This window comes from Schistocerca cancellata, chromosome 1, assembly GCF_023864275.1.
Source record: "Schistocerca cancellata isolate TAMUIC-IGC-003103 chromosome 1, iqSchCanc2.1, whole genome shotgun sequence".
In the NCBI taxonomy this organism is placed as follows: domain Eukaryota; kingdom Metazoa; phylum Arthropoda; class Insecta; order Orthoptera; family Acrididae; genus Schistocerca; species Schistocerca cancellata.
In genome coordinates, this window is record NC_064626.1 from 417,059,647 (window position 1) to 417,086,742 (window position 27,096).

Consider the following 27,096-nt stretch of genomic DNA (forward strand, 5'->3'; position numbering starts at 1 on the left):
TAAATACATAATTTTAGCTCCATTACCAAATTTAGTGGTCTCTTTACAATTGTTAAGGCTGTACATTGGTGTTGGTGTGGATTACATACGCTATGCCTCAACTAATCCGATCAAGGTCAATACCCTGATGATGTCTGCTACCAACAACTTTCCGGCCAGTAAGAGGTGCCTTCACGCTGTCATACGGGCCTGACTGCTGACAACACAGAGAGACAATCCAGTCACCAGGATGCTGCGCAGCTCTTCAAATCTCACTTACACCAAACTTTGGTGACCCCACAGTTTGCTGCATTTCCGCTGGACTAAGCTTAGGATTGCTGTTCTATGGATTTGCTTGACCACTGACACTCTGGATTATCTTGTTTGTGTGTTCTCTTATTTATTATGACTCAGCATGGACTAGAATTGGGAACTATCAAGTGATTACTCACATTTTCTGTGTAATGCAAAATGCATTACACAACAGCGGGTGTGCTAACATAGGTAATATAATTTTGGCCTTCATTTCCCTATTACATTCAATTTTTTCAAAAGATATTGCCTTTACTTTAATTTCTCACCTGCTCTATTTCTCAGAACAAAATACACATCCTGACTAATTCTATCTAGTCTTCATTTTTTGCTGTCCTCCTAATTCCCTCAATACTACAATAAAAGTAAACATTTTCTTAACTTACAGCATAGACAGCCAAGATAGCTAACTGGTTATATGGGCGGCCATTCTTTGGATTTATTTGGTGTGCTCGGATATAATACCTGCAATGAAACAAGATCTTCAGTATCTATTCTTAATAATGTTCATTAATCATACATACTGTAATATAGTAAATCAGTAATGTAATTATGAAATATGTTTCAACAGTACTCACTGTCTAGACTTCCCAAAATTTGATGTTTCATTAATTTGCTCTTTATATCGAGCTAAGTCTCCTAAATATAGGAAAATCTTCTGGGAGGCAATTAAAGCCAAGCCAATGAAACCAAGTCCTTTCGTTGATAAACTGGTAGATGCAAGAAATGAATCCAAACTAAATTTGTAAGTCTGTTCCAGCGCTAGAAGTAGTCGCTCAAAATAAGCTGTACCCTGGAAAATAATAAAAGACAATGCTATGCTGTAACACAAAATATAAAAATATTTTACATAAAGCAGTTCCAGTGCTAGAACGCAATTAGCTCACATGTATGATGAACCATATAATTCCTTTATGAACCATGTAAGTGAAATAAAAGCTAACTTTCTGAACTAATCACAAAACTAATATGCACAGTACATTAACTTGAATCACAAAACAGAAAGCTACCACTGTATGAGGAAACTCCTCATCAATGAATTTTGAAGCTGTTCATAAGCTAAAGAAGTAAATAAGAAGACATTTAAAAACCTGATGAAGTACTACTTGAGAGAGGTGTTGAAACAAAGGCTAACTAAATCACACTATTTATGTCACAGGCAAAGAAGAAAACTGACTTAAATCACATCAAGATCATAAGAAATGAAGCACTCTCGAGTACTGGACAAGTATGGAGAAAGGAGAAAAAGCTTCTTCAATAAAAGTAAACAGTACTCATACACAGACTTACAATGACAGTTCTTATATTTACTCGACTAAGACAACCCTGAATGTAAGACTCCCCCCTTTTTTAATAAGCTCCTCGAGAAATTTTTGTTCTTAGTATTTCCTGATAAATCAAAATTACAAACTGTTTTACTGACAAAGTATCTCCCTAAAAAGGGTTAACATTACTGTATATCCTTTTCTAGGAATCAAGACATATGCCAGCCGGCCAGTGTGGCTGAGTGGTTCTAGGCACTTCAGTCTGGAACCGCGCGACTGCTATGGTCGCAAGTTCGAATCCTGCCTCTGGCATGGATGTGTGTAATGTCCTTAGGTTAGTTAGGTTTAAGTAGTTCTAAGTTCTAGGGGACTGATGACCGCAGATGTTAAGTCCCATTGTGCTCAGCCATTTGAACCAAGATATAGGCCTATGCCATTTATTTACTGTCTACATATAGGTCATACAAGAAGAAATGAAATAAGTAAAAAGAAATGGTTTACATTAATTTTTATCTTCACTTCCTTTCTTAAATAATTACTTTAATTTGTGAGTCATACTGCCAAGAATTATTACCTGGTCTGTGCTGTTCTTTAATATTAGGTTCTTAACTTCTAGGGTGAGGTGTCCCCTGGAGGAAAAAAAAAACAAGCACTAACATTTTCCTTCCATTAAGCAAAGAGTCCGTTCCAAACAACCTTCAACATGTAGCATCACATCCTTTGGCCATCATCCCTTTTCTTCACATCTAAAGATAAGCCCTGCAGACAGTTTTCAGTTTGGTATGATTTTCCTGCATTAATCATATCGGAGAATCTTCCTTTCAGTTGCTGGTGCACTTTAACATTACTTTTATAGTGGCCTTTTCATTCACAGAATTTCTAATAAGAAGATTTTTAATTGACTCATTGACAGTACACCTGATGACATACCAAAATAAATAGCCATCTCAGTGCCAACAATTTGGCATATCATACATGTGTGCCATCTTCTTAGATTGATTACATGATGCTGATGCGCAAGTAGTGTATTGTCATATGTCGCAGGAAGTCTCTGAATAGTGTTGCTCCGCATACAACATAAGCCTCACTGCCTTTATTCTCACCCACCAGCCAGTATTTGCTTTGAATTCCACAACGTATGCAGTTGGAAAATAATTCATCTCCAGCCTTCATTTGGATAATTTCTCAAATAACCATCTCCATTGAGTTTCTATTGCACGTACTGAGCAGCCTCTTGCTCCAATTCATGAAACCTTCCCTGCTGTGCACACCTAAAAGTATGGTACGTAAAATTGGTGTTCTTTAATTTATTCATCTTGTGTCACATACCAACATTTGTTTCTGTGACACTAAATTTTCTTGCTCCTTCACAATTATTTGTGGGCTCTGCTTCATGAATCACTGTTAACTCAGAAGTAGCACCATACTGACAGCTTTAAGCACTGTGAATGGCGAACCCAGAATCGCATTTCTCAATGGAGTCATAGCTGCAATTTGCATGCATTATTGATTGGTACAGTTTGCAGTACATACAGCACTGACAATGTGTTTTTGTAGTGGTCTTCAGTCCTGAGACTGGTTTGATGCAGCTCTCCATGCTACTCTATCCTGTGCAAGCGTCTTCATCTCCCAGTGCCTATTGCAACCTACATCCTTCTGAATCTGCTTAGTGTATTCATCTCTTGGTCTCCCTCTACGATTTTTACCCTCTACGCTGCCGTCCAATACTAAATTGGTGAGCCCTTGATGCCTCAGAACATGTCCTACCAACCAATCCCTTCTTCTAGTTAAGTTGTGCCACAAACTCCTCTTCTTCCCAATTCTATTCAATACCTCCTCATTAGTTATATGATCTACCCATCTAATCTTTAGCATTCTTCTGTAGAATCACAATTCAAAAACTTCTATTCTCTTCTTGTCTAAACGATTTATCGTCCACATTTCACTTCCATACATGGCTACACTCCATACAAATACTTTCAGAAACGACTTCCTTAGACTTAAATCTACACACGAAGTCAATAAATTTCTCATCTTGAGAAACACTTTCCTTGCCATTCCCAGTCTACATTTTATATCTTCTCTACTTCGACCGTCATCAGTTATTTTGCTCCCCAAATAGCAAAACTCCTTTACTACTTTAAGTGTCTCATTTCCTAATCTCATTCCTTCAGCATCACCCGACTTAATTCAACTACATTCCATTATCCTCGTTTTGCTTTTGTTGATGTTCATCTTATACCCTCCTTCCAAGACACTGTCCATTCCGTTTAACTGTTCTTCCAAGTCCTTTGCTGTCTCCGACAGAATTACAATGTCATCGGCGAACCTCAAAGTTTTTATTTCTTCTCCATGGATATTAATTCCTACTCCATTTTCTTCCTTTGTTTCCTTTACTGCTTGCTCAATATACAGATTGAATAACATCGGGGATAGGCTACAACCCTGCCTCACTCCCTTCCCAACCACTGCTTCCCTTTCATGCCCCTCGACTCTTATAACTGCCATCTGGTTTCTGTACAAATTGTAAATAGCCTTTCACTCCCTGTATTTTACCCCTGCCACCTTCAGAATTTGAAAGAGAGTATTCCAGTCAACATTGTCAAAAGCTTTCTCTAAGTCTGCAAATGCTAGAAACGTAGGTTTGGCTTTCCTTAATCTATCTTCTAAGATAAGTCGTAGGGTCAGTATTGCCTCACGTGTTCCAATATTTCTATGGAATCCAAACTGATCTTCTCCAAGGTCGGCTTTCATCAGTTTTTCCATTCGTCTGGAAAGAATTCATGTTAGTATTTTGCAGTCGTGGCTTATTAAGTTGATAGTTCGGTAATTTTCACATCTGTCAACACCTGCTTCCTTTGGGATTGGAATTATTATATTCTTCTTGAAGTCTGAGGGTATTTCGCCTGTCTCATACATCTTGCTCACCAGATGGTAGAGTTTTGTCAGGACTGGTTCTCCCAAGGTTGTCAGTAGTTCTAATGGAATGTTGTCTACTCCCGGGGCCTTGCCTCGACTTAGGTCTTTCAGTCCTCTGTCAAACTCTTCACGCAGTATCATATCTCCCATTTCATCTTCATCTACCTCCTCTTCCATTTCTATAATATTGTCCTCAAGTACATCGCCCTTGTATAGACCCTCTATATACTCCTTCCACCTTTCTGCTTTCCCTTCTTTGCTTAGAAATGGGTTTCCATCCGAGCTCTTGAGATTCATACAGGTGGTTCTCTTTTCTCCAAAGGGCTCTTTAATTTTACTGTAGGCAGTATCTATCTTGACCTTAGTGAGATAAGAAAGTAGGTGTTGTCCTCTAGCCATCTCTACTTAGCCATTTTGGCGATCTCATTTTTAAGACGTTTATATTCCTTTTTGCCTGTTTCATTTACTGCATTTTTATATTTTCTCCTTTCATCAATTAAATTCAATATTTCTTCTGTTACCCACGGATTTCTACTAGCCCTTGTCTTTTTACCTATTCGATCCTCTGCTGCCTTCACTATTTCACCCCTCAAAGCTACCCATCCTACTTCTACTGCATGTCTTTCCTTCATTCCTGTCAATTGTTCCCTTATGCTCTCCCTGAAACTCCATACAACCTCTGGTTTAGTCAGTTTATCCAGGTCCTATCTCCTTAAATTCCCACATTTTTGCAGTTTTTTCAGTTTTAATCTACAGGTCATAACCAATAGATTGTGGTCAGAGTCCACATCTGCCCCTGGAAATGTCTTACAATTTAAAGCCTGGTTCCTAAATCTCTGTCTTACCATTATATAATCTATCTCATACCTTCTAGTATCTCCATGATTCTTCCACGTATACAACCATATTTCATGATTCTTGAACCAAGTGTTAGCTATGATTAAGTTATGCTCTGTGCATAATTCTACCAGGCGGCGTCCTCTTTTATTTCTTACCCCCAATCCATATTCACCTACTGTTTCCTTCTCTTCCTTTCCCTACTGTCAAATTCCAACCCCCATGACTATTAAATTTTCGATTCCTTTCACTATCTGAATAATTTCTTTTATCTCATCACACATTTTATCAATTTCTTCGTCATCTGCAGAGCTAATTGTCCTATAAACTTGTACTACTGTAGTAGGCATGAGCTTCATGTCTATCTTGGCCACAATAATGCGTTCACTATGCTGTTTGTAGTAGCTTACCCGCTCTCCTATTTTTTTTTATTCGTTATTAAACCTAATCCTGCATTACCCCTATTTGATTTTGTATTTATAACCCTGTATTCACCTGACCAAACGTCTTGTTCCTCCCGCCACCGAACTTCACTAATTCCCACTATATCTAACTTTAACCTATCCATTTCCCTTTTTAAATTTTCTAACCTACTTGCCCGATTAAGGGGTCTGACATTCCACGCTCCGATCTCTAGAACACATTTTTTTTCTCCTGATGACGACATCCTCTTGAGTAGTCCCCGCCCAGAGATCTGAATGGGGGACTATTTTACCTCCGGAATATTTTACCCAAGAGGACACCATCATCATTTAACCATACAGTAAAACTGTATGCCCTCAAGAAAAATTATGGCTGTAGTTCCCCCCTGCTTTCAGCCGTTTGCAGTACCAGCACAGCAAGGCCATTTTGGTTAGTGTTACAAGGCCAGATCAGTCAATCATCTAAACTGTTGCCCCTTGCAATTACTGAAAAGGCTGCTGCCCCTCTTCAGGAACCACACGTTTGTCTGGCCTCTCAACAGATACCCCTCCATTGTGGTTACACCTACGGTCCTGCTGATAATATAAGCAAGCTGAAATGCTAAAGTACTTGGTTGTCTCCAACTCCATACAGCTAAATTGGCAGAAATCATACTTTACATTAATACGGTTGCCAACCTTGAAAATCAACAGTGCTGTAGAGCAGTACCAGTTATAGTACTGTCATTGAAGTGTGTTTCATTTGTTTTATCATTATTAAGTGATCTGTGCAAGTACATTTTTGTTAGGATTAATTTGTCTCCTGTAGACATTTATACTGTAGTTGAATAAAGTTTAAAAGAGAGTTGACCTTGCACTGGATAGATATACAGGGTGATTCAAGAAGATATGAAAATATTTTAATATGTTATTCTACAAGTAAAACTAAAGAAAAAAGTTCATATAAACACAGGTCCACAAATGTTTAGTTACGGCTGATAAAAGATTTTGCCCGAAATTCTGCAACTTCGCTAATATGAAGCCATCGTAAAACTGTACGAGGTTAAAGTAAATCTCAACTTCTATTTATTTTATTTTTACTGATCTGGTGAATTTAATAAAATATGAATTCATGTTAAACCGGAGAAGAAAAAAAAAAGCTGAATGTTAAGGAAGTTGTACAGTATACATAAAATTTCACAATACAGTCACAACAAATGTTCAAAAATGTCTCCACCGAGTTCAATGCATTTAGCCGCACATGTGTGAACAGATTTTGTTGCTTGTTTCAGTTTCACAGGGTTGTTCTTAATTTCACCTATTGCATTCATAATGTGAGCAAGTAATTCCTCATATGTACTGATTTTGTTCTCATAAACTATGTCTTTCATCCATCCCCATACATAAAAATCCATTGGTGTTAAATCAGGCGATCTGGGTGGCCACAAACGCGTAACACCACGACTAATCCATTTCTGGGGAAAATGTTCATTTAATTGTAGTAATGGCATTGGTGAAATGTTGAGGTGCATTTGCAAGCAGGGCATTTCTTCTTGAAGGAATAGTAAGTACGTCTCACCAGTTAGACGTCCTGAGAAAATGAATGGTCCAATAAAGTGTGTGTTGATTATACCACACCACACATTTATGCTAAATCGGTGTTGGAAATTGAGTTGCACTAGTGCATGTGGGTTTGCTTCGGACCATACATGCTCGTTATGTAAATTGTTTATACCATTTCAAGTCATCTGTGCTTCATCAGTAAATAAAATGTATTTGTGCAACTGCTAATTAGTATTTAACCAGTTGCACAATTCCAAGTGAAGGGCAGGATCACCCATATATAAATGATACACTTTTTATTATAGTAAGGATACAGATTATTGTACTTCAGCGCATGCCATACCTTAGGGCGATTGTGTAATGCCTAATCGTTGAGAGACACGTCATGTACTAGTACCTGGCCTATGGTGAACAGCATCCACAATATCTTCATTATCATTTTCATAAATCGAGCGCTCATACTGATTGTGAACGCCAGGTAGGGAACCTGTCTCCCGTAACATTTGAAATACTCCACTAATGGTTTGTGGATTTAGAATCCTCAGAGTTGGATTACACACGCGATATTCATTAACTGCATCCGTAGCATTACCATCACATTTGCCATAAATAAACACCATATCGGTGTATTCCTCTGTCATGTATTTGAAAGGCATCTCTATTTCATAAATAATCTACCAACTAAAACAGTTACTATGTGGTTTCACTTAAATACACTGTTGTTGCTATATTATTTCACTGAAAAATACAGAAAACTAACTCGTTTCAAGGTTTGGAAACAACAGAAGCAACTCACCAACAGTTGCCAACAATGCATAAATGTTCCTACATTCTTGATGGAAAGTAAACAAATTTAATTGTACAATAATCTTTGTTTCTCCGAATGTTCTGGAAAACTACTGCCGATACATATCTGGGACACGTTTTATTAGATTCACCAGACCAATAACAACAAAATAAATGGAAATCCTGCCTTACTTTAACCTTGTACAGTTTTGCGATAGTTTAATATTAGAGAAGTTGCTAAATTTCAATGTTTATATGAATTTTTTTCTTTAGTCTTACTTGTAGAATAACATATTAAAATGTTTTCATATCTTCGTAAATCACCCTGTATATGCATAACAACAGTTCATGATGGGCAGACCCTCCACAGTATACAATCACTGAAAAGAAATTCCTGAAGAAACAGACTTCCTGCTTAATAGGTGCAAAACACAGAACAGGGACACAGTTGAGAGATGCTGAATGAAGAGCATTTGCCTGTCAAGATAGTAACACATGAAGCCTTCAGTGATTACCATAGCAGAATACTCTTCAAAGGTCTTTCACAACTCTAAAGGACATTCTGGCCATACGCATAGGCTGTAAGTGGGTCATACGCATAGGCTGTTAGTGGCACCAGAGTTAAGTGTCCAGATACTTGCAGATGAAACAGGAACTGAAATTGATGGAAGCAACGAAAAGCAGAAATCCTTAACTTCATTTTCAAATGTTCCTTTACAAAGGATATTTCCTCATTTTAATTCTCATACCTCTGAAAAGATGGACGAAACAGCTAGTAAGTGTTAGTGGTGCTCAGGAACAGCTGAAATCATTAAAACTGAGCAATGCTCAACATCCTGACCTATCAAATTCTATACTGAATTTCTTGCAGAGTTTGCCCCTGTTTAACTATTATGTACTGTGAGCTCCCTGCCACCGCTGGATAAGCAGCAGCAAGTCGTACTCTTAGCTCACTTATTTGTTTCAAACTTTAATTCTGAATTTCTTTGGGGGTTTTTGGGTACTTGCATAGTTTAATTCACAAATTTTGGGCGTATTATAGTATTTGAGAGTTGTAGCATCGCATTTTAGTATCTGAATAATATAAATTCACAAAGTCATCAGTCATCTGTTTTTGTTTTGAACGGCCAGTGTCAGTTGATCACACCCAGTGAGCTCCCTGCCGCCGTTGGATAAGCAGCAGCCAGCAGCAAGATACACTGTTAGTTCACTTATTTGTTTTATAGTTTAATTCTTAATTTCTTGACGTGTTTTTGGGTACTTGCATAGTTTAATTCACAAATTTCGGGCGTATTACAGTATTTGAGAGTTGTAGCAATGCATTTTAGTACCCGTATAGTGTAAATTCGCGTAGTCGTCAGTCATCTGTTTGTTTTGAACGGTGTGTGAGATAAAAGAGAGGAAAAAATTGCTAGGGATGGATAGGAACTGTGCCTGTTGTGTACGGATTCAGGGGGAATTGGCTACCGTCTGTAAACAGCTGGAAGCTGTGTTGGCCGTGGTCAACATGCTCCAAGTTGTTGCCCTGGGCCAGGGTGACATTGGGACACCCAAGGCGAGTGCTTTGGCACCTCTGGAACCCGTAGCGTTGCCTGGGATCTCTGATGCCACTGCACCCTCGGATTCAGAAGTCCCTGCTGGTCGGCACTTATCTGACGGTGACTGGCAAACCGTGGTGGGGTTGCGAATCCCTGGGCGGTAGGCGAAAGTTTGTGCTGGCCGCTAGGCTGTACCCTTATGCCTCCATAACCGGTTTGAGGTACTACCCACTGCTGAAAGTACTTCTGAGCCAGCAAGGGCAGCCTCGCCTGTTGTGGCAGTGGCTGGTCTTCCTGAGAGGTCCGCACAAGTGCAGAGTGGGATTTCTTGTCATTGGGAGCTTCAATGTTAGGTGGGTCAAGGAGCCCCTTAGGGATATGGCAGCTAAGAACAGGAATAAAGCCAGAGTGCACTCCATGTGCTTATTGGGGGGGGGGGGGGGGGGGGGAGTCATCCAAGATGTGGAAAGGGTCCTTCTGGATGCCATGAAGGGTACAGGGTGCAGTCCACTGCAGGTGGTGGCTCATGTCGGCCCTAATGATATGTGTCGCTATAGATCGTAAGATATTCTCTCTGGTTTCCGGCGGTTATTTGAGTTGGTGAAGACTGCCAGTCTTGCTAGCGAGACGAAGGCAGAACTCACCATCTGCAGCATCGTCGACACGACCGACTGCGGACCTTTAGTACAGAGCTGAATGGAGGGTCTGAATCAGAGGTTCAGACGGTTGTGCGACCATGTAGGCTGCAGATTCCTCGACTTGTGCCATAGGGTGGTGGGGTTTCAGGTTCCGCTAAATAGGTCAGGTGTCCACTACACACAGGAGGCAGCTACATGGGTAGGAAGGGCTGTGTGGTGTGGACTAAGCAGTTTTTTAGGTTAGACAGTCTCGGGAAAGATCAGAAAGGGCTCCAGTCTCAAAAGGTACAGGGTAAAGAAACAACAAAAATCAACCAAGCAACAGTCAGTATTGTAGTTGTAAATTGTTGTAGCTGTGTTGGAAAAGTACCAGAGCTTCAAGCGCTGATAGAAAACACTGAAGCTGAAATTGTTATAGGAACAGAAAGCTGGCTAAAGCCGGAGATAAATTCTGCTGAATTTTTTACAAAGGCGCAAACCGTGTTCAGAAAGGATAGATTAAATAAAGTAGGTGGTGGTGTGTGTCTGTTGGTAGTAGTTTATCTCGTAGTGAAGTTGAATTAGATAGTTCCGGTGAGTACCCCACTCATACAGTTATAGTTGGTGCAGACTTCAATCTACCCTCCATTTGTTGGCGAAAATACATGTTCAAAGCCGGTGGTAGAGAGAAAACATCTTCCAAAATTGTACTAAATGCTTTCTCTGAGAATTACTTTGAACAATTAGTTCAAGAGCCCACACGAATTGTTAATGGTTGTGAAAACACACTTGACCTCTTAGCCACAAATAATCCTTATCTAATAGAGAGCATCATGACAGATACAGGGATTAGTGAACACAACATCATTGTAGTGAGGCTCAAAACCATATCAACCAAAACCACTAAAAATAAACGCAAAATACATCTATTTAAAACAGCACATTAAAATTCGCTTGATGCTTTCCTAAGAGAGAGTCTCCATTCCTTCCAAGCTAATTATGTAAGTGTTGACCAGATATGGCTCAAATTCAAAGATACAGTATCGACAGCAATAGACAGATTCACACCATGTAAGTTAATAAGAGACGGGCTGATCCACGATGGTACACAAAACACATTAGAACACTGTTGCAGAAGCAACGAAAAAAGCTTGCCAAATTCAGAAGAACGCAAAATCCCCAAGACTGTCCAAGTTTCATGGAAGCTCAAAATTTAGTGCGGACGTCAATGCGAGATGCTGTTAAGTTTCCATAGAGAAACATTGTCTCAAAATATGGTAGAAAACCCAAAGATATTTTGGCCATATGTAAAGTACACCAGTGGCAAAAAACAGTCAATACCGTCACAGCGCGATAGCGATAGAAATGTTACCGTAGATGGTGCCTCTAAAGTGCAGTTACTGAATACAGTTTTCCGTAATTCCTTCATGAAAGAAGACAAAGTAAATATTCCAGAATTGGAAACCAGAACAGCTGTTAGTATGAGTGACATAAAAATAGGTATCTTAGGTGTTGCGAAACAACTCAAATCACTTAAGAAAGGAAAGTCTTCCGGTCCAGATGGTATACCAATCAGGTTCCTTTCAGAGTACGCAGACACAATAGTGCCTTTCTTAGCAATCATATACAATCGCTCACTTGACGAAAGGTCTGTTCCTAAAGACTGGAAAGTAGCACAGGTCACACCAATATTCAAGAATGGAAATATGAGTAACCCATTGAATTACGGACCGATATCACTGACCTCAATTTGCAGTAGGAATTTGGAGCATATACTGTACTCGAACATTATGAATCACCTTTAAGAAAATGATTTATTGATACATAACCGACAAGGATTCAGAAAATATTGTTCTTGTGCAACACAGCTAACTCTTTACTCCCATGACGTAATGAGTGCTGTCGACAAGGGATCTCAGATCGATTCCAGATTCCTAGATTTCCAGAAGGCTTTTGATACCGTTCCTCACAAGCGACTATTAATCAAACTGCGTGCATATGGAGTATCGTCTCAGTTGTGTGACTGGATTTGTGATTTCCTCTCAGAGAGCCACAGTTCGTAGTGATAGACAGTAAATCAGAGTAGAACAGAAGTGATATCTGGCATTCCGCAAGGTAGTGTCATAGGCCCTCTGCTGTTCCTGATTTATATAAATGATCTAGGTGATAATCTGAGCAGCCCCTTTAGATTGCTTGCAGATGACGCTGTTATTTACCATCTAGTAAAATCATCAGATGATCAATTCCAATTTAAAAATGCTCTAGAGAGAATTACTGTATGGTACAAGAAGTGGCAACTGGCACTAAACAAAGAAAAGTGCGAGGTCATCCACATGGATACTAAAAGAAATCCGATAAATTTTGGGTATACGATAAATCGCACAAATCTAAGAGCTGTCATTTCAACTAAATACTTAGAAATTATAATTACGAGCAACTTAAACTGGAAAGACCACATAGATAATATTGTGGGGAAGGTGAAACGAAGATTGCGCTTTGTTGGCAGAACACTTAGAAGATGCGACAAACCCACTAAAGAGACAGCCTACATTACACTTGTCCGTCCTCTGCTGGAATATTGCTACATGTTGTGGGATCCTTACCAGGTAGGATTGACGGAGGACATCGAAAAAGTGCAAAGAAGGGCATCTCGTTTCATGTTATCGTGCAATAGGGGTGAAAGTGTCACTGATATGATACACGAGTCAGGGTGGCAGTCACTGAAACAAAGGCAGTTTTCTTTGCAGCGAGATCTATTTACCAAATTTCAATCACCAACTTTCTCTTCCAAATGGGAAAATATTTTGTTGACACCCACCTGCGTAGGGAGAAATGATCATCGTAATAAAATAAGAGAAATCAGAGCTCGAAGGGAAAGATTTAGGTGTTCCTTTTTCCCATGCACCATTTGAGAGTGGAATGGTAGAGAAGTAATATAAAAATTGATCAATGAACCCTCTGCCAGGCACTTAAGAGTGAATTGCAGAGTAACCATGTAGATGCAGAACCATGTACGTGTACCGCAGATTCCTCAAACAAAACACTGTGCCCAGCAGTTGGAAGGAAGTACAGGTCACACTTGTCTATAACAGTTGCAGAGGGATTTACAAAACTACTGTCCAATATCTTTAACATCCATTTATTGTAGAACAATCCCATGAAAACCTACTTATGAAGTTTCTAGAACCAACTTCAACCCTGTGTCGCATAGCATCCACTATAGTGGACAACTGTTACTGGTCGCTTCTTAAGCATTCTCAGTCAGTCCTGAGGCCACAAATGCACACTGTCCACCGCAGTGTGCACTTGCTACTGGTGTTGTGTCCTGCACGCATTTGCAGCCACCTGACTGAAAAGACCAGAGAAGCCATCGTTAAAAGCTGTTCATTGCATTGAAAATCACATCATGCACCACAGAGTTGAGTGATGAATCTATGAATTTATTACAACCTCCTACATATAGCTCCCATACGCGTCATGGAGACAAGATTAGAGACATTACGGCACGCGCAAGGGCATTTAAGCAATCATTCTTCCCCCAGTCCACATGTTAATGGAATGGAAGAAAAGACTAATAATTGGTACAATGGGACATACCCATGCACTTCACAGTGGTTTGCAGTGTAAAGTTGTAGGTGTAGATGTAGATGTAAATGTAGATTTATGCAATTTTAAAGTCTGTTCAATTCCAACTACAATTTGGTTAAGGCAATCTGGAGATTAAATGTAGTAGATGTTCATAAAAGCCAAGATATGCATTGTACATTCCAATGGTTGGTGCCATGACGAAATTTGCTTCCCACTCACTACTCCACTCCTCACATTCCTCCTAGTGCTCGGCCAAATTGTACTACCGTTCCCCTTCCCAACATTTCAAATTCTTCCAATTAAATCTGTGCATAACCTCAACTGCCAAAGCTTTACCCGCAAATGAAAGACAACCCTGTAGTTTTTGAATGACTAACTAGGGAAAATACCTTGTTTTTTAGCTGAATAAATATGGTAATATACTCTGTAACTAAAAGAGGAGAAATGAAAGAATAAAATAATTTTACTCCATGAAAAAAATGTGCAGGTCTTTTACAATGATTCAAGATATTTGAAATTTAGTTCTTCATAGTTTTGGAAACATTGATTACTGAAATTTGGAATGCTTTGAGTAAACAACCCACTCACCTCTTCAATTATGTTCAACATCAGATGTTTATATTTCTCTTTGTTGTCTGGATCTTCAAGCATTTTCTTGCGCAGGAGCTCAATTATGTTGTAGAAAGTTATCTTCCACATATGTTGCTCAACATTTTCAGTCTGGCAGAACTTTATATCTGTCTCCAACAATGTTTTCAAGCTCTTCTGCAGAAAATGCCTTTAAAAAGAATAGTAATTTTTACACAGAGAATGATCACTAAGTTGATCTGTGCCAAAGTTGATACATATATCCCTTACTGTCAGGCAAAAGCTGCTGTGAGGGTAAGAACCATTTATCTATCACATTTTATGAGATATGATGTCACAAATGATGAATTGCATGAATAACTAATGCATGAAGCTTAAATTTATTACTTTTGTGCTATTAACTCTATCCACAGTAAATTTGCAAATACCACCCACACAATGCAACTAAATGCACCTACAGAATTATATTATGGCACCACACACAATCCAGGAAATACGATGTCATAACACTGAGATGTGTGAAAAAATGCCAAATACCACCCACACAATGCAACTAAATGCACCTACAGAATTATATTATGGCACCACACACAATCCAGGAAATACGATGTCATAACACTGAGATGTGTGAAAAAATGCCACATCAGCATGAAGTTTTAATACATTTATTCCTAACTACTAAGACACTCGTATAGTCGAGGCAACTTGAGGAAATACCTGGAAATAAAATGTTTTAAGTGTTACATTACAACTGCAGTTAATTTTTTTATAGTACAAAATTTGCAAAATGAATACCTGGGCAATGCAGGGTCTGCCAGCCAATTATTTTACAAACAGGAAAATTCAGTTCACAAAACTTTTAAAATTAAACAGACACAAAAAGTTTGATCAGCAGTTAGCTTCAAGAGTTACAACTTCCAGTGTTGTCAAGAGACACACACAAAAATAAAACATAACATTTCCTTCTTCAGACAAGAAATGTAAATTGGTTGAGGGAAGCTGAATGAGACAGAGATTTTGTTCAAAAACCAAGCTACAACCAACCTTCCCAGTCAGAAGAGGAAAGGAGGCCTCATTTTTGTCCAATACAACATGGGTCCGTATAGTCAGGATTTTAAGCATTGTCCCTGCCTCCCCCCACCCCACCCTCTTCTGCCACAGCCGCCGAACAATTGTTATTCCACCTCCTACCTCCCTCTCTCCAGAACAAGAAATTACTGTCTGAAAAGGTAGCAGAGCTGTGATGTATTTATGTGCTTTTCTATAAGCAATACTGGGTATTTTACTTCATGAAGGTTCATACTGACCAACACTTCTGTCTCAAAGGTTTTAATAAATTAATACCTTCAATTACAAAATAAGCCTAATCAATATATACAATAAAAGTGTGCTGTGTCTGTGCATGCCACCAAAACTTTGCAAGCGAACTTCACAACCTCATGGGGATTATAAGGGAGGTAAATCTCCATCCATAAGGTTTTGTCTACAAACTTCAGGGGTTAGTTATCAAGAAAAGGGCATCTAAAGACGGCGTCTGTTCCTGGACGACATGTTAAATGTAAATGTGGTTTCCCCGTGCATGCCGCTTAACTCCACCACACCTCCTGCAGCCCCATCGTTGATATATGGTACAATAGCCCTCCATCCCCCTATCTATGAATGTGGTTTGGTTTGGAACTGCAATGGTTGGGTTCGAAGACATGGATGTTTAAAGAGAGCACCACACCAGAGGTCTCCTTTGAAGAGACGGTGAAGCAGAGGCCTTCTTTGAGAAGACGGTGAAGCAGCTTGGAATCGAGTGCTGAAGTGCCTGAGACTGGCTAAAATGTTCCTTCAATCATGTAGAAAATTTCAAAATGTTATGAAAGCTGCCAGAAGATTCAAAAAAACTTCTAGATCTCCAAGGTAACCTGGAATTAATGGGAGATGTATTACTTACAGATTCTGGACATTTTTGGCAAATGCTTCTAGTTATTAAAAAACCAACTCTGCAGATGAAATCAGTGCATATTTGAAGACATAAATTCTTTGGCCTCAAGTACTTTCCAGTGATGAAGAAGCAAAACACTTTGTTGAAAAACTTACAAGTTAGCAAAGCCACTCACCCAATTGATTGTATACATGGCCACTAAATAAATGGTATTTAACAGTTCCCAAATAATATAACTGAAACAAAAGCAATATCAGGGAAAGAACTGCCATTTCAGTTCAAAAGACTGCAATTTCCATTTGGTTTAGCATTTAATATCGCTATAAATAAGGTTCACAGAAAAACATTAAGTCGAGGTATTAATTTGAAAGAATCAGGCTTTCCCCATGGTCAGTTATATGTACCCTGCTCTCGATATGGGAAAGCCAAAGAATTTATACTCACCAAATGACAAGATGACAAATGTAGTTCCCAAGCAGGTATTGTGACAGAATACAGTAATTAAGTATAAAATATAGTGAAACAGGTTAAAGACAGGCAAACTGACATTTATAACCTTTGCAGACTTAGAAAAAGCTTCTGAGGACTTGAAGGTAGCAGAGATAAACTACAGGTGTTATTCACAACTTATAAAAAAATTCATACTGTAGTATGTGAAAGGGAAGTACTGGTTTAAAAGGAACTGGCACAGACTTTTAGCCGTCCTTGATCTGCAGACTGACCAAGCATAAAAGGAAACCATAGAGACGTTTGGAAAAAGAATTACAGTTCGGGAAGAATAAATAAAAGTTGAGGTTTGATGTTGATTTTGTTATTCTGTTAGAGAAGGAAAGGGACTAGGAAAGAGCAGTTGAGCTGAATGGGTAGTCTTGAAAAAAAGTTACAAGATGAATCTCTATAAAAGTAAAACAAAGTTAATGGAATGAACTCAAATCATACAATGCTGAGGGAATTGCATTAAGAAATGAGGCATTATTTGGGTGACAAAATATTTTATGATGTCGGAATTTGAAGAGAGATGGCAACAACAAGAAAAGCATTTCACCATCATCACCTCAACCACCACCAACAAGGTACAAGAAACTTTTCATTACCAGTAGCAGACGTTGGATACTCACGAGAGACAGACAGTCTATCTCGGTGTAATTAATGCACTGCTCCTCATTTGGTTGTCACATATACATCATGGTTCATACCTTAATGCTGCACATTTAAATTCAAGGACTGAAAAGCTCAAATGTCCAGCAGCAGTGGTCATAAAATTAAATGACAGTAATGCATCATATATATGACTCAATACTTACAGATGAAGGTACATATTTTCTTTGAAGAATACAACTGTTATCAAGTAACACTTACAATACCAATTACACATAAAAAGCAGCTACCTATTGTAACAGAAGAAGAAGCAGCTTTTTTCCAATTTACTCAATGACACCTACCTAGAGTAATCATCAGTTGAAGTAAGCAGTATAGCGATGTTAAGAGAGTTAAGTTTCTATGATCTGACTGTCTTTTGTTAACAAATAATGATTTGTTCCCCCATCACAGAAGATCCTCCTCCTTCATGGAATGTATGGACCAAGATGAATACATCACTGAATGAATGAGTAAAATGCTCAAAAATACTGAACTAGTTTTGCAAATGGGTGATCTTTCTCATCATGTATCCAAAATCTAGACTTTCTCTCTTTCTGCTCATTATTTATACCCAACAAGGAACTAATCTTTGACGTTATAAATGTTTAGTACCTAAAACAATGCTGCTGTTGTGTTTCCCACTTTAGGCGACTGAGGGCTCAGCTACAGCTGTCTTTGTTTCTGTTTTCAAACAAAGGAAACTCCTGGTAGGAATAATAACATTGTAGGAAAAGACAGACTGCTACTTGTGGTAAAGAAGACATGTCAAATTGCAGAGACAGACAATTAAATGAGACACAAAGCTCTCCCCCACAGCATTCAATCAATAAGAGAGACACATACCCACCATTCACAAACATGCCACCATTCACAAACAAGCAAGCACACCTCATGCACACACAAACCAAACTTCAGCACCTCAAGTCAGAATGCAAGATCACATTGGATGCAAGCAGCAATCTGGATGGGGCGGGGAAAGGATAGTAGTGTATGGGTGGTGGGGCACATGAATGCTGTCTGATGGAGTGTGCAGGGACTACACCGTCAATAGGTGCAGCATCTGAAGGTTGTGGGGCATGGAGTTGGGGGAAAAAAGGAGAAAAAAAGGCGAGGAGTGGGAAAAGATGGGCAGAGGGCTGCAAATAAACAGGTTGGAAGATGAGAGTGGGAAGGAGGCGATAGGACAGAGGAGATGCAAACTGTTGGGCAGAGGGTGCGGGGACAGTATATTACTGTATCTGGAGGCCAAGATAATTACAGCAGAGACTGTGTTATAAGGATAACTTCCATTTATGCAGTTCAGAAAAGCTGGTGGTAGGGGGATGGCTAGTGAAGCTGCCACTGAAATCAAGTGTGTTGAGCTGCATGTTGTGCCATGGGGTGGTCTACTTTACTCAAGGCCACAGTTTGGTGGTGGCCATTCATCCTGGTGGACAGCTGGTTGGTAGTCATACCAATATAAAAAGCTGTGCAATGATTGCAGTAGACCTGGTAAATTACATGGCTGCTTTCACAAATGTCACGGCCAATGATTGGGTAGGGTAAACCTGTGACAGGACTGGAATAGGAAGTGCTGGGTGGGTGGATTGGACAGGTTTTGCACCTGGGTCTTCCACAGGGATATGGTCCTTGAGGCAAGGGGTTGGGCTTGAGGGTGACAGAGATGGACTAGGCTGTTGTGGAGGTTGGATAGACGATGGAACACCACTTTAGGAGGGGTGAGAAGTATCTCCAGTTGGATGACCCTCATTATAGGGGATGATGATAGGTAATCAACTCCTGGTGAAGAATGTAGTTCAGTTATTCTAGTCCGGGGTGGTACTGGGTGATGAAGGAGACTCTCCTTTGTGGCTGGTTTTCGAGAGTTATGGGAGGATTTGGGGCAAGAGGGGAAATGGCACAAGAAATCTTTTTGCAGACTAGGTCTTGGGCTAGTGCCTGTCTGTGAAGGCCTTGATGAAAACCTCAGCATACTGAGAAAGGGAGTTTTTTGTCTCTGCAGATACACTGCTCCCAGGTAGCCAGGCTATATGGAGGGAGGGAGGGGGGGGGATTTTTTTTGAAGTGAAAGGGACGGTAACTGTCAAAATTCAGGTACAGTTGGACAGAGGTGTGGATGAAGCCATCAGAGGAAGAGGTCAACATTTAGGAAAGTGACATGCTGGGTTGAGGAGGACCACATGAAGCAGATGGGAGAGAAGGTGTTGAGTTTGTGGAGAAATGAAGATATGGTGTCTGGGCCCTGGTCTAGATCATGAAGATATCATCAATGAACCTGAACTAGACTAGGAGTTTGATGTTTTGGAAGGCTGGGACGATCTCCTCTAGATAAAAATATTGGCATAGGAGGGTGCCATGCAGGTACTCATGGTCGTGCCGTCGATTTGTTTATATATTTTCCCTTCAAAGGGTAAGTTGTTGTGGGTTAGGAGAAAGTTAGTAAAGTGAATGAGGAATGAAGTAGTGGGTCTGGAGTCTCAAGGACATTTGGGAAAGGTGGTCAATAGCGGTAAGACTACGAGCATGAGGGATGTTGATGTATAGGGAGGTGGCGTCAACAGTGATGAGTAAGGATCGAGAAGGTAAAGGTGTTGGGATTATGGAGATTCAGTGAAGGAAGCTCTTGGTGTCTTTGATGTGGGAGGCTAGATTATGGGCAATTAGTTGGAGGTGTTGATCAATGAGGGCCAAAATTCTTTCAGTGGTGCACAATAACCAACCACAATGAGGTGTCCAGTACTGTTGTTTTTGTGGTGCATGAAGAAGATTGGCATGTGGAGGAATATCATAGGGGTGAGGAGGGAATGGGTTCAGGGGAGATGTTTGGGAAAGCCCAAGGTTTTAAACAGGGACTGGAGTTTATGTTGGGCTTCTGGGATGGGATCACTCAGGTAGTGTTTATAGGTGGATAGTCAGATAAATGGTAGAAGCCTACTACCAGGCAGTCATTGCGATTTCCGTTTTGTTATATCTTAGTGCCAAAATGTGCAAAGTATGAGGAATATTTTGTATTATTATTACACAGTTATAAATTACATGTTAATGGATGTGTTTTCAGAGAAGAAGAAGAAGAAGAAGAAGAAGAAGAAGAAGAAGAAGAAGAAAAAGAGTCGTAAGTTATTATCTGAAGGAAAATAGTTTTTTCGAAAGGAGAAGTAAAAGGTATGGTTGATGAGTGAAAAGGAGGGGCACAGAGGAAGAAGGATATTGATTTTTCAGGTTGCTCTTCTATTAAAACAAACAACAATAAAATATGGGTTTTCTACAATGAAACTGCCATCCAATATTGATCTTAAGCATAAAAATATATATCTTCACATACCTTACATAAGCGATATCATTCCATTTTGATAACATACTGCCTGAACTGATAATCCACTGCAGTTCAAGGTCTGCTCGCTCAATATCCAGAATAAGTGGTGGATCCCGAGCAGTTCTGAAACTGGATGTGCAAGGTAATTCTAATGTAAACAGGCAGAAGCAACTCTATAGAAAAATTATTCACTAATAACATGGAAGAATGTTTTTGCAACATGTGGCATTACCATACTGTCTCAGCACTGACAAATAGACTGAAATCGCCTATTGGGACACTGAAGAATGTGGCTACAATAATTTCTGATAAATACATCGTTACTGGTGATTTCAACCAAATGTGATTGGGTAAAATTATGAAATGGGACTCAATTGAATTGTGGAAGAAATAGCAATATAAGCTACGTATAGTGACATTTCCAATCAAAGTTTCTCCACATTAAGTAAAAGGAACACACAAAAGAGTAAAAATTCTTATAGGACTGGTACAGTCTACACAAGCCTTTTTACCCTTGTTTTCATTTAACTATTTATTTGTTCTCCAGAACTGCATTCAATCAGATGGTAATAAGGGAGTTAATAAAACAACAGAACAAAAACACTTTGTAACAAACAAATCATCGGTCAGGCCAATGACTACATTCTGAGGACTGTATAAAAATACATACGTGGCTTTTTACAGAAAATCTAACTAATGTAACTGTCAGCAATTATAAATAAAAATGTGGAAGCTATCCAACAGATTTTCTATCTACAAGACTTACCTCGCACTGTATGGGCCATACCATGAAGGCCTAGCATTTCCAAGTTGTTCAGTACAATAAGGAGATTCACTAAATGGTGAAATACTAGGGTAACCATAATCCACAGATGGGCTTGGTAACCCCTGTCCTACAGGATATCCTGCTGGTGACAAAGGAACATCTGTGTCCCTGTAACAAAATAAGACTTGGATTAAAATCTAATGCTCACAATGGAAGTAAGACGTAACTGTTCTAAATGCATAAATCAGGAGATCGGCACAACAAATCTTAGGTGTATAAAACTAAATAAACAAACAAATAATAATAATAATAATAATAATTACTGTAATAATAACAAACAAAAAGGATGCCTTATTAGGATGATGATTATCACTCATTATAGAGTTTGTGGGAACACCATGACACAAAATAAGCGTTTGTTAGAACAAAACAAGCTTTGGCAAGATTTTATCATTATACACAGCCTTTAATTCTAAAAACACACAAGATTCATAATGTAAAGAAAAAACTACGCTATATCAGATATCATTTATTACAAGTATGCTGATTTGTTTCAATAATTTTGTTATCTTTACATGTTATCAGATTGGTACAACACTGAAGCATTTATGACATAAACACTTAAACGACAGCACCGATAAACTATTTTATGAAATTATGACACTGATCAGATTTTTCTGCAAACCTTAAATATATATTGTGTGTAATCTATCCCAATCTGTTTTCTACAGACATGGGCCAATCAGGTTAAGAGCAAAAGTGTACATATTTCTATCATTCAAATTCCTTACTGCAACAGTATGTTGCTCAGACACTGTTTAACATCTGTAATCTGTCATTTCTTATTCTGAGATTTGTGATTCTGAAAACTGTTAAGTATCTGTAACTGGACTATTGTGCCTGTATGAACAGTCACCACTAAGTGAAATTGTGTTCAATGAGTTAATTGTGTATAGCTATCAACCATTAGCAGAAAACACCAAAGTCATAGAAGTGCTTGTTGATCTCCGATACCTTATTATCACTTGACTGATGAATCAACTCTAATCATTCCAAACCAAGATCATTTCTGGTTACAAAACTATGTCTTACTGATATAAAAAAGTAGGGAATGAGACATAATAAAAAAGCTAACAGCCAGCATACTGTTTCGAAAGAACGAATGCTTTGCACTTGGTAGGATGAAGATGTCATTTATTTCAAATTTCTTTCAAGGAATGTAATCATAATTCTACTTATTGTTAACATCTAAGATGCACTAGGATCACGACAGAAGAAAAACCGCTAACGATAATACTTCTTTCTCAGGATGGGGTTCAGAGATTTATGTAACTTTTTACAGGACATAACTGTCATCATCAACTGTTTCTTCAGCCACTGTCTATTCCCGTAGTATTCCATGTGAAAATGGTCAAATGCAAAACTGTAACTATGGTCTCTACAAATAACTAACTCACTGTCAAAGGCAAAAATTATGTCTTTTGAAAAAGAAATTATTCATGTGCTCCTGTAACACAAACTAACATCTATGTGCATGTTGCTAACATGACAACAGCTGTCAAGAAACTTGTTTGGAAGGTGATGCCATTTCCCTAATGTTTTCCTCACATTTTACTTACAGACCATGACTTTTTTTGTTCTTTACTGAATAATCCTTTATAACATTCCTTTCACAATAGAGATGTTTAACCCTTAACGCTCTGAGGTCCAATCACTTGGAAAAAATTCAGACCCTGAAACCGAGTCTGTGGTTGATATACCTTAACCCCTTGTATCTCAATAATGTAAATTTGAGTAACATAGCTAAAATTATGTTCTTTGGTAGACACGGCATAATGGAAAAATAATTTAAAAAATAATTTCCTTCAGAGAACACAGATTTTATTGAAAAAGTGTGTGCAGCACTTCTGCAACAGTGTAAAATCAAGGTATAATTTTTGGATATAAAGTATAGCATTTCATGTATGCTGCTCGATATGAAATCTCCTGAGACAATTGTTCGGTTTGTTAAAACAGAGATCAACAATACACTTTTCCCATAAGTTTTGTGCATAACCTGCACATTTAGGGAATTTGCAACTAATCCACTTGTTAGTCTACACTGGTCAATGACCACCTTGGTGGTGATGTACGAGTTTTGGTGGCACATGCTGTGTGGGAAATTTGTGGTTCTTCACTTGAATATCTCCTTGTAATTAACCCCTTGATCTTCTGCATCCAGATGGTCTTGAGTTTTGACTGCACAACACTTCTGCCAAATCAAGTGGGAATCCTGTTGTATTCTTTGTTTCCCCCGAAAACCCCATCTCTTTTTGCACACATCTGTATAGCAAGCAGCAATTTTCTAGTCATATCAAGAAAACTACCCACATGAACCATGGACCTTGCTGTTGGTGGGGAGGCTTGTGTGCCTCAGCAATACAGATGGCCGTACCGTAGGTGCAACCACAACGGAGGGTTATCTGTTGAGAGGCCAGACAAACGTGTGGTTCCTGAAGAGGGGCAGCAGTCTTTTCAGTAGTTGCAGGGGCAACAGTATGGATGATTGGCTGATCTGGCCTTGCAACACTAACCAATACGGCCTTGCTGCGCTGGTACTGCGAACGGCTGAAAGCAAGGGGAAACTACAGCTGTAATTTTTCCTGAGGGCATGCAGCTTTACTGTACGGTTAAATGATGATGGTGTCCTCTTGGGTAAAATATTCCGGAGGTAAAATAGTCCCCCATTCAGATCTCCGGGCAGGGGCTACTCAAGAGGATGTCGTTATCAGGAGAAAGAAAACTGGCGTTCTACGGATCGGAGCGTGGAATGTAAGATCCCTTAATCCGGCAGGTAGATCAGAAAATCTAAAAAGGGAAATGGATAGGTTGAAGTTAGATATAGTGGGAATTAGTGAAGTTCAGTGGCAGGAGGAACAAGACGTTTTGGTCAGGTGAATACAGGGCTATAAATACAAAATCAAATAGGGGTAATGCAGGAGTAGGTTTAATAATGAATAAAAAAATAGGAGTGCGGGTAAGCTACTACAAACAGCATAGTGAACGCATTATTGTGGCCAAGATAGACATGAAGCCCATGCCTACTACAGTAGTACAAGTTTATAGGACAACTAGCTCTGCAGATGATGAAGAAATTGATGAAATGTATGATGAGATAAAAGAAATTATTCAGGTAGTGAAGGGAGACGAAAATTTAATAGTCATGGGAGATGGAATTCGACAGTAGGGAAATGGAGAGAAGGGAACATAGTGGGTGAATATGGATTGGGGGAGAGAAATGAAAGAGGAAGCTGTCTGGTAGAATTTTGCACAGAGCATAACTTAATCATAGCTAACACTTGGTTCAAGAATCATAAAAGAAGGTTGTATACATGGAAGAATCCTGGAAATACTAGAAGGTATCAGATAGATTATATAATGGTAAGACAGAGATTTAGGAACCAGGTTTTAAATTGTAAGACACAATCTATTGGTTATGAACTGTAGATTAAAACTGAAGAAACTGCAAAAATGTGGGAATTTAAGGAGATGGGACCTGGATAAACTGACTAAACCAGAGGTTGTACAGAGTTTCAGGGAGAGCATAAGGGAACAATTGACAGGAATGGGGGAAAGAAATACAGTAGAAGAAGAATGGGTAGCTCTGAGGGATGAAGTAGTGAAGGAAGCAGAGGATCAAGTAGGTAAAAAGACGAGGGCTAGTGGAAATCCTTGGGTAACAGAAGAAATATTGAATTTAATTGATGAAAGGAGAAAATATAAAAACGCAGTAAATGAAGCAGGCAAAAGGGAATACAAACGTCTGAAAAATGAGATTGACAGGAAGTGCAAAATGGCTAAGCAGGGATGGCTAGAGGACAAATTTAAGGATGTAGAGGCTTATCTCACTAGGGGTAAGATAGATACTGCCTACAGGAAAATTAAAGAGACCTTTGGAGAAAAGAGAACCACTTGTATGAATATCAAGAGCTCAGATGGGAACCCAGTTCTAAGCAAAGAAAGGAAAGCAGAAAGATGGAAGAACTATATAGAGGGTCTATACAAGGGCGATGTACTTGAGGACAATATTATGGAAATGGAAGAGGATGTAGATGAAAATGAAATGGGTAATATGATACTGCGTGAAGAGTTTGACAGAGCACTGAAAGACCTGAGTTGGAACAAGGCCCCGGGAGTAGACAACATTCCATTGGAACTACTGACAGCCTTGGGAGAGCCAGTCCTGACAAAACTCTACCATCTGGTGAGCAAGATGTATGAGACAGGCGAAATACCCTCAGACTTCAAGAAGAATATAATAATTCCAATCCCAAAGGAAGCAGGTGTTGACAGATGTGAAAATTACCGAACTATCAGTTTAATAAGTCACAGCTGCAAAATACTAACGCGAATTCTGTACAGACGAATGGAAAAACTGGTAGAAGCTGACCTCGGCAAAGATCAGTGTGGATTCTGCAGAAATGTTGGAACATGTGAGGCAATACTGACCCTACGACTTATCTTAGAAAATAGATTAAGGAAAGGCAAATCTACATTTCTAGCATTTGTGGACTTAGAGAAAGCTTTTGACAATGTTGACTGGAATACTCTCTTTCGAATTCTAAAGGTGGCAGGGGTAAAATACAGGGAGCGAAAGGCTATTTACAATTTGTACAGAAACCAGATGGCAGTTATAAGAGTAGAGGGGCATGAAAGGGAATCAGCGGTTGGGAAGGGAGTGAGACAGGGTTGTAACCTGTCCCCGGTGTTATTCTATCTGTATATTGAGGAAACAAAAGAAAAATTCGGAGTAGGTATTAAAGTCCATGGAGAAGAAATAAAAACGTTGAGGTTTGCCGATGACACTGTAATTCTGTCAGAGACAGCAAAGGACTTGGAAGAGCAGTTGAACGGAATGGACAGTGTCTTGAAAGGAGGATATAAGATGAACATCAACAAAAGCAAAACAAGGATAATGGAATGTAGTCGAATTAAGTCGGGTGAGGCTGAGGAAATTAGATTAGGAAATGAGACACTTAAAGTAGTAAAGGAGTTTTGCTATTTGGGGAGCAAAATAATTGATGATGGTCGAAGTATAGAGGATATAAAATGTAGACTGGCAATGGCAGGAAAGAGTTTCTCAAGAAGAGAAATTTGTTAACATCGAGTATAGATTTAAGTGTCAGGATGTCGTTTCTGAAAGTATTTGTATGGAGTGTAGCCATGTATGGAAGTGAAATGTGGACGGTAAATAGTTTGGGCAAGAAGAGAATAGAAGCTTTTGAAATGTGGTGCTACAGAAGAATGCTGAAGATTACATGGATAGATCACATAACTAATGAGGAGGTATTGAATAGAATTGGGGAGAAGAGGAGTTTGTGGCACAACTCGACAAGAAGAAGGGACCGGTCATTAGGACACGTTCTGAGGCATCAAGGGATCACCAATTTAGTATTGGAGGGCAGCGTGGAGGGTAAAAATCGTAGAGGGAGACCAAGAGATGAATACACTAAGCAGATTCAGAAGGATGTAGGTTGCAGTAAGTACCGGGAGATGATGAAGCTTGCACAGGATA

At 39.2% G+C, this 27,096-nt stretch overlaps 1 protein-coding gene across 1 annotated transcript in view; it reads right to left on the reverse strand.

The window, feature by feature from the left end:
* The window catches only part of LOC126175843 (telomerase-binding protein EST1A), a 328,328-nt gene that overhangs the window by 187,155 nt on the left and 114,077 nt on the right, over positions 1 to 27,096 (reverse strand). Inside the window, exons 6-10 of the mRNA XM_049922850.1 lie at positions 21,543 to 21,710; positions 20,786 to 20,905; positions 14,394 to 14,583; positions 870 to 1,084; positions 678 to 756 (exon numbers count right to left, since the gene is read on the reverse strand). Of these exons, the coding sequence (XP_049778807.1) occupies positions 678 to 756; positions 870 to 1,084; positions 14,394 to 14,583; positions 20,786 to 20,905; positions 21,543 to 21,710 (772 nt within the window). The remainder of the gene's footprint in view (positions 1 to 677; positions 757 to 869; positions 1,085 to 14,393; positions 14,584 to 20,785; positions 20,906 to 21,542; positions 21,711 to 27,096) is intronic.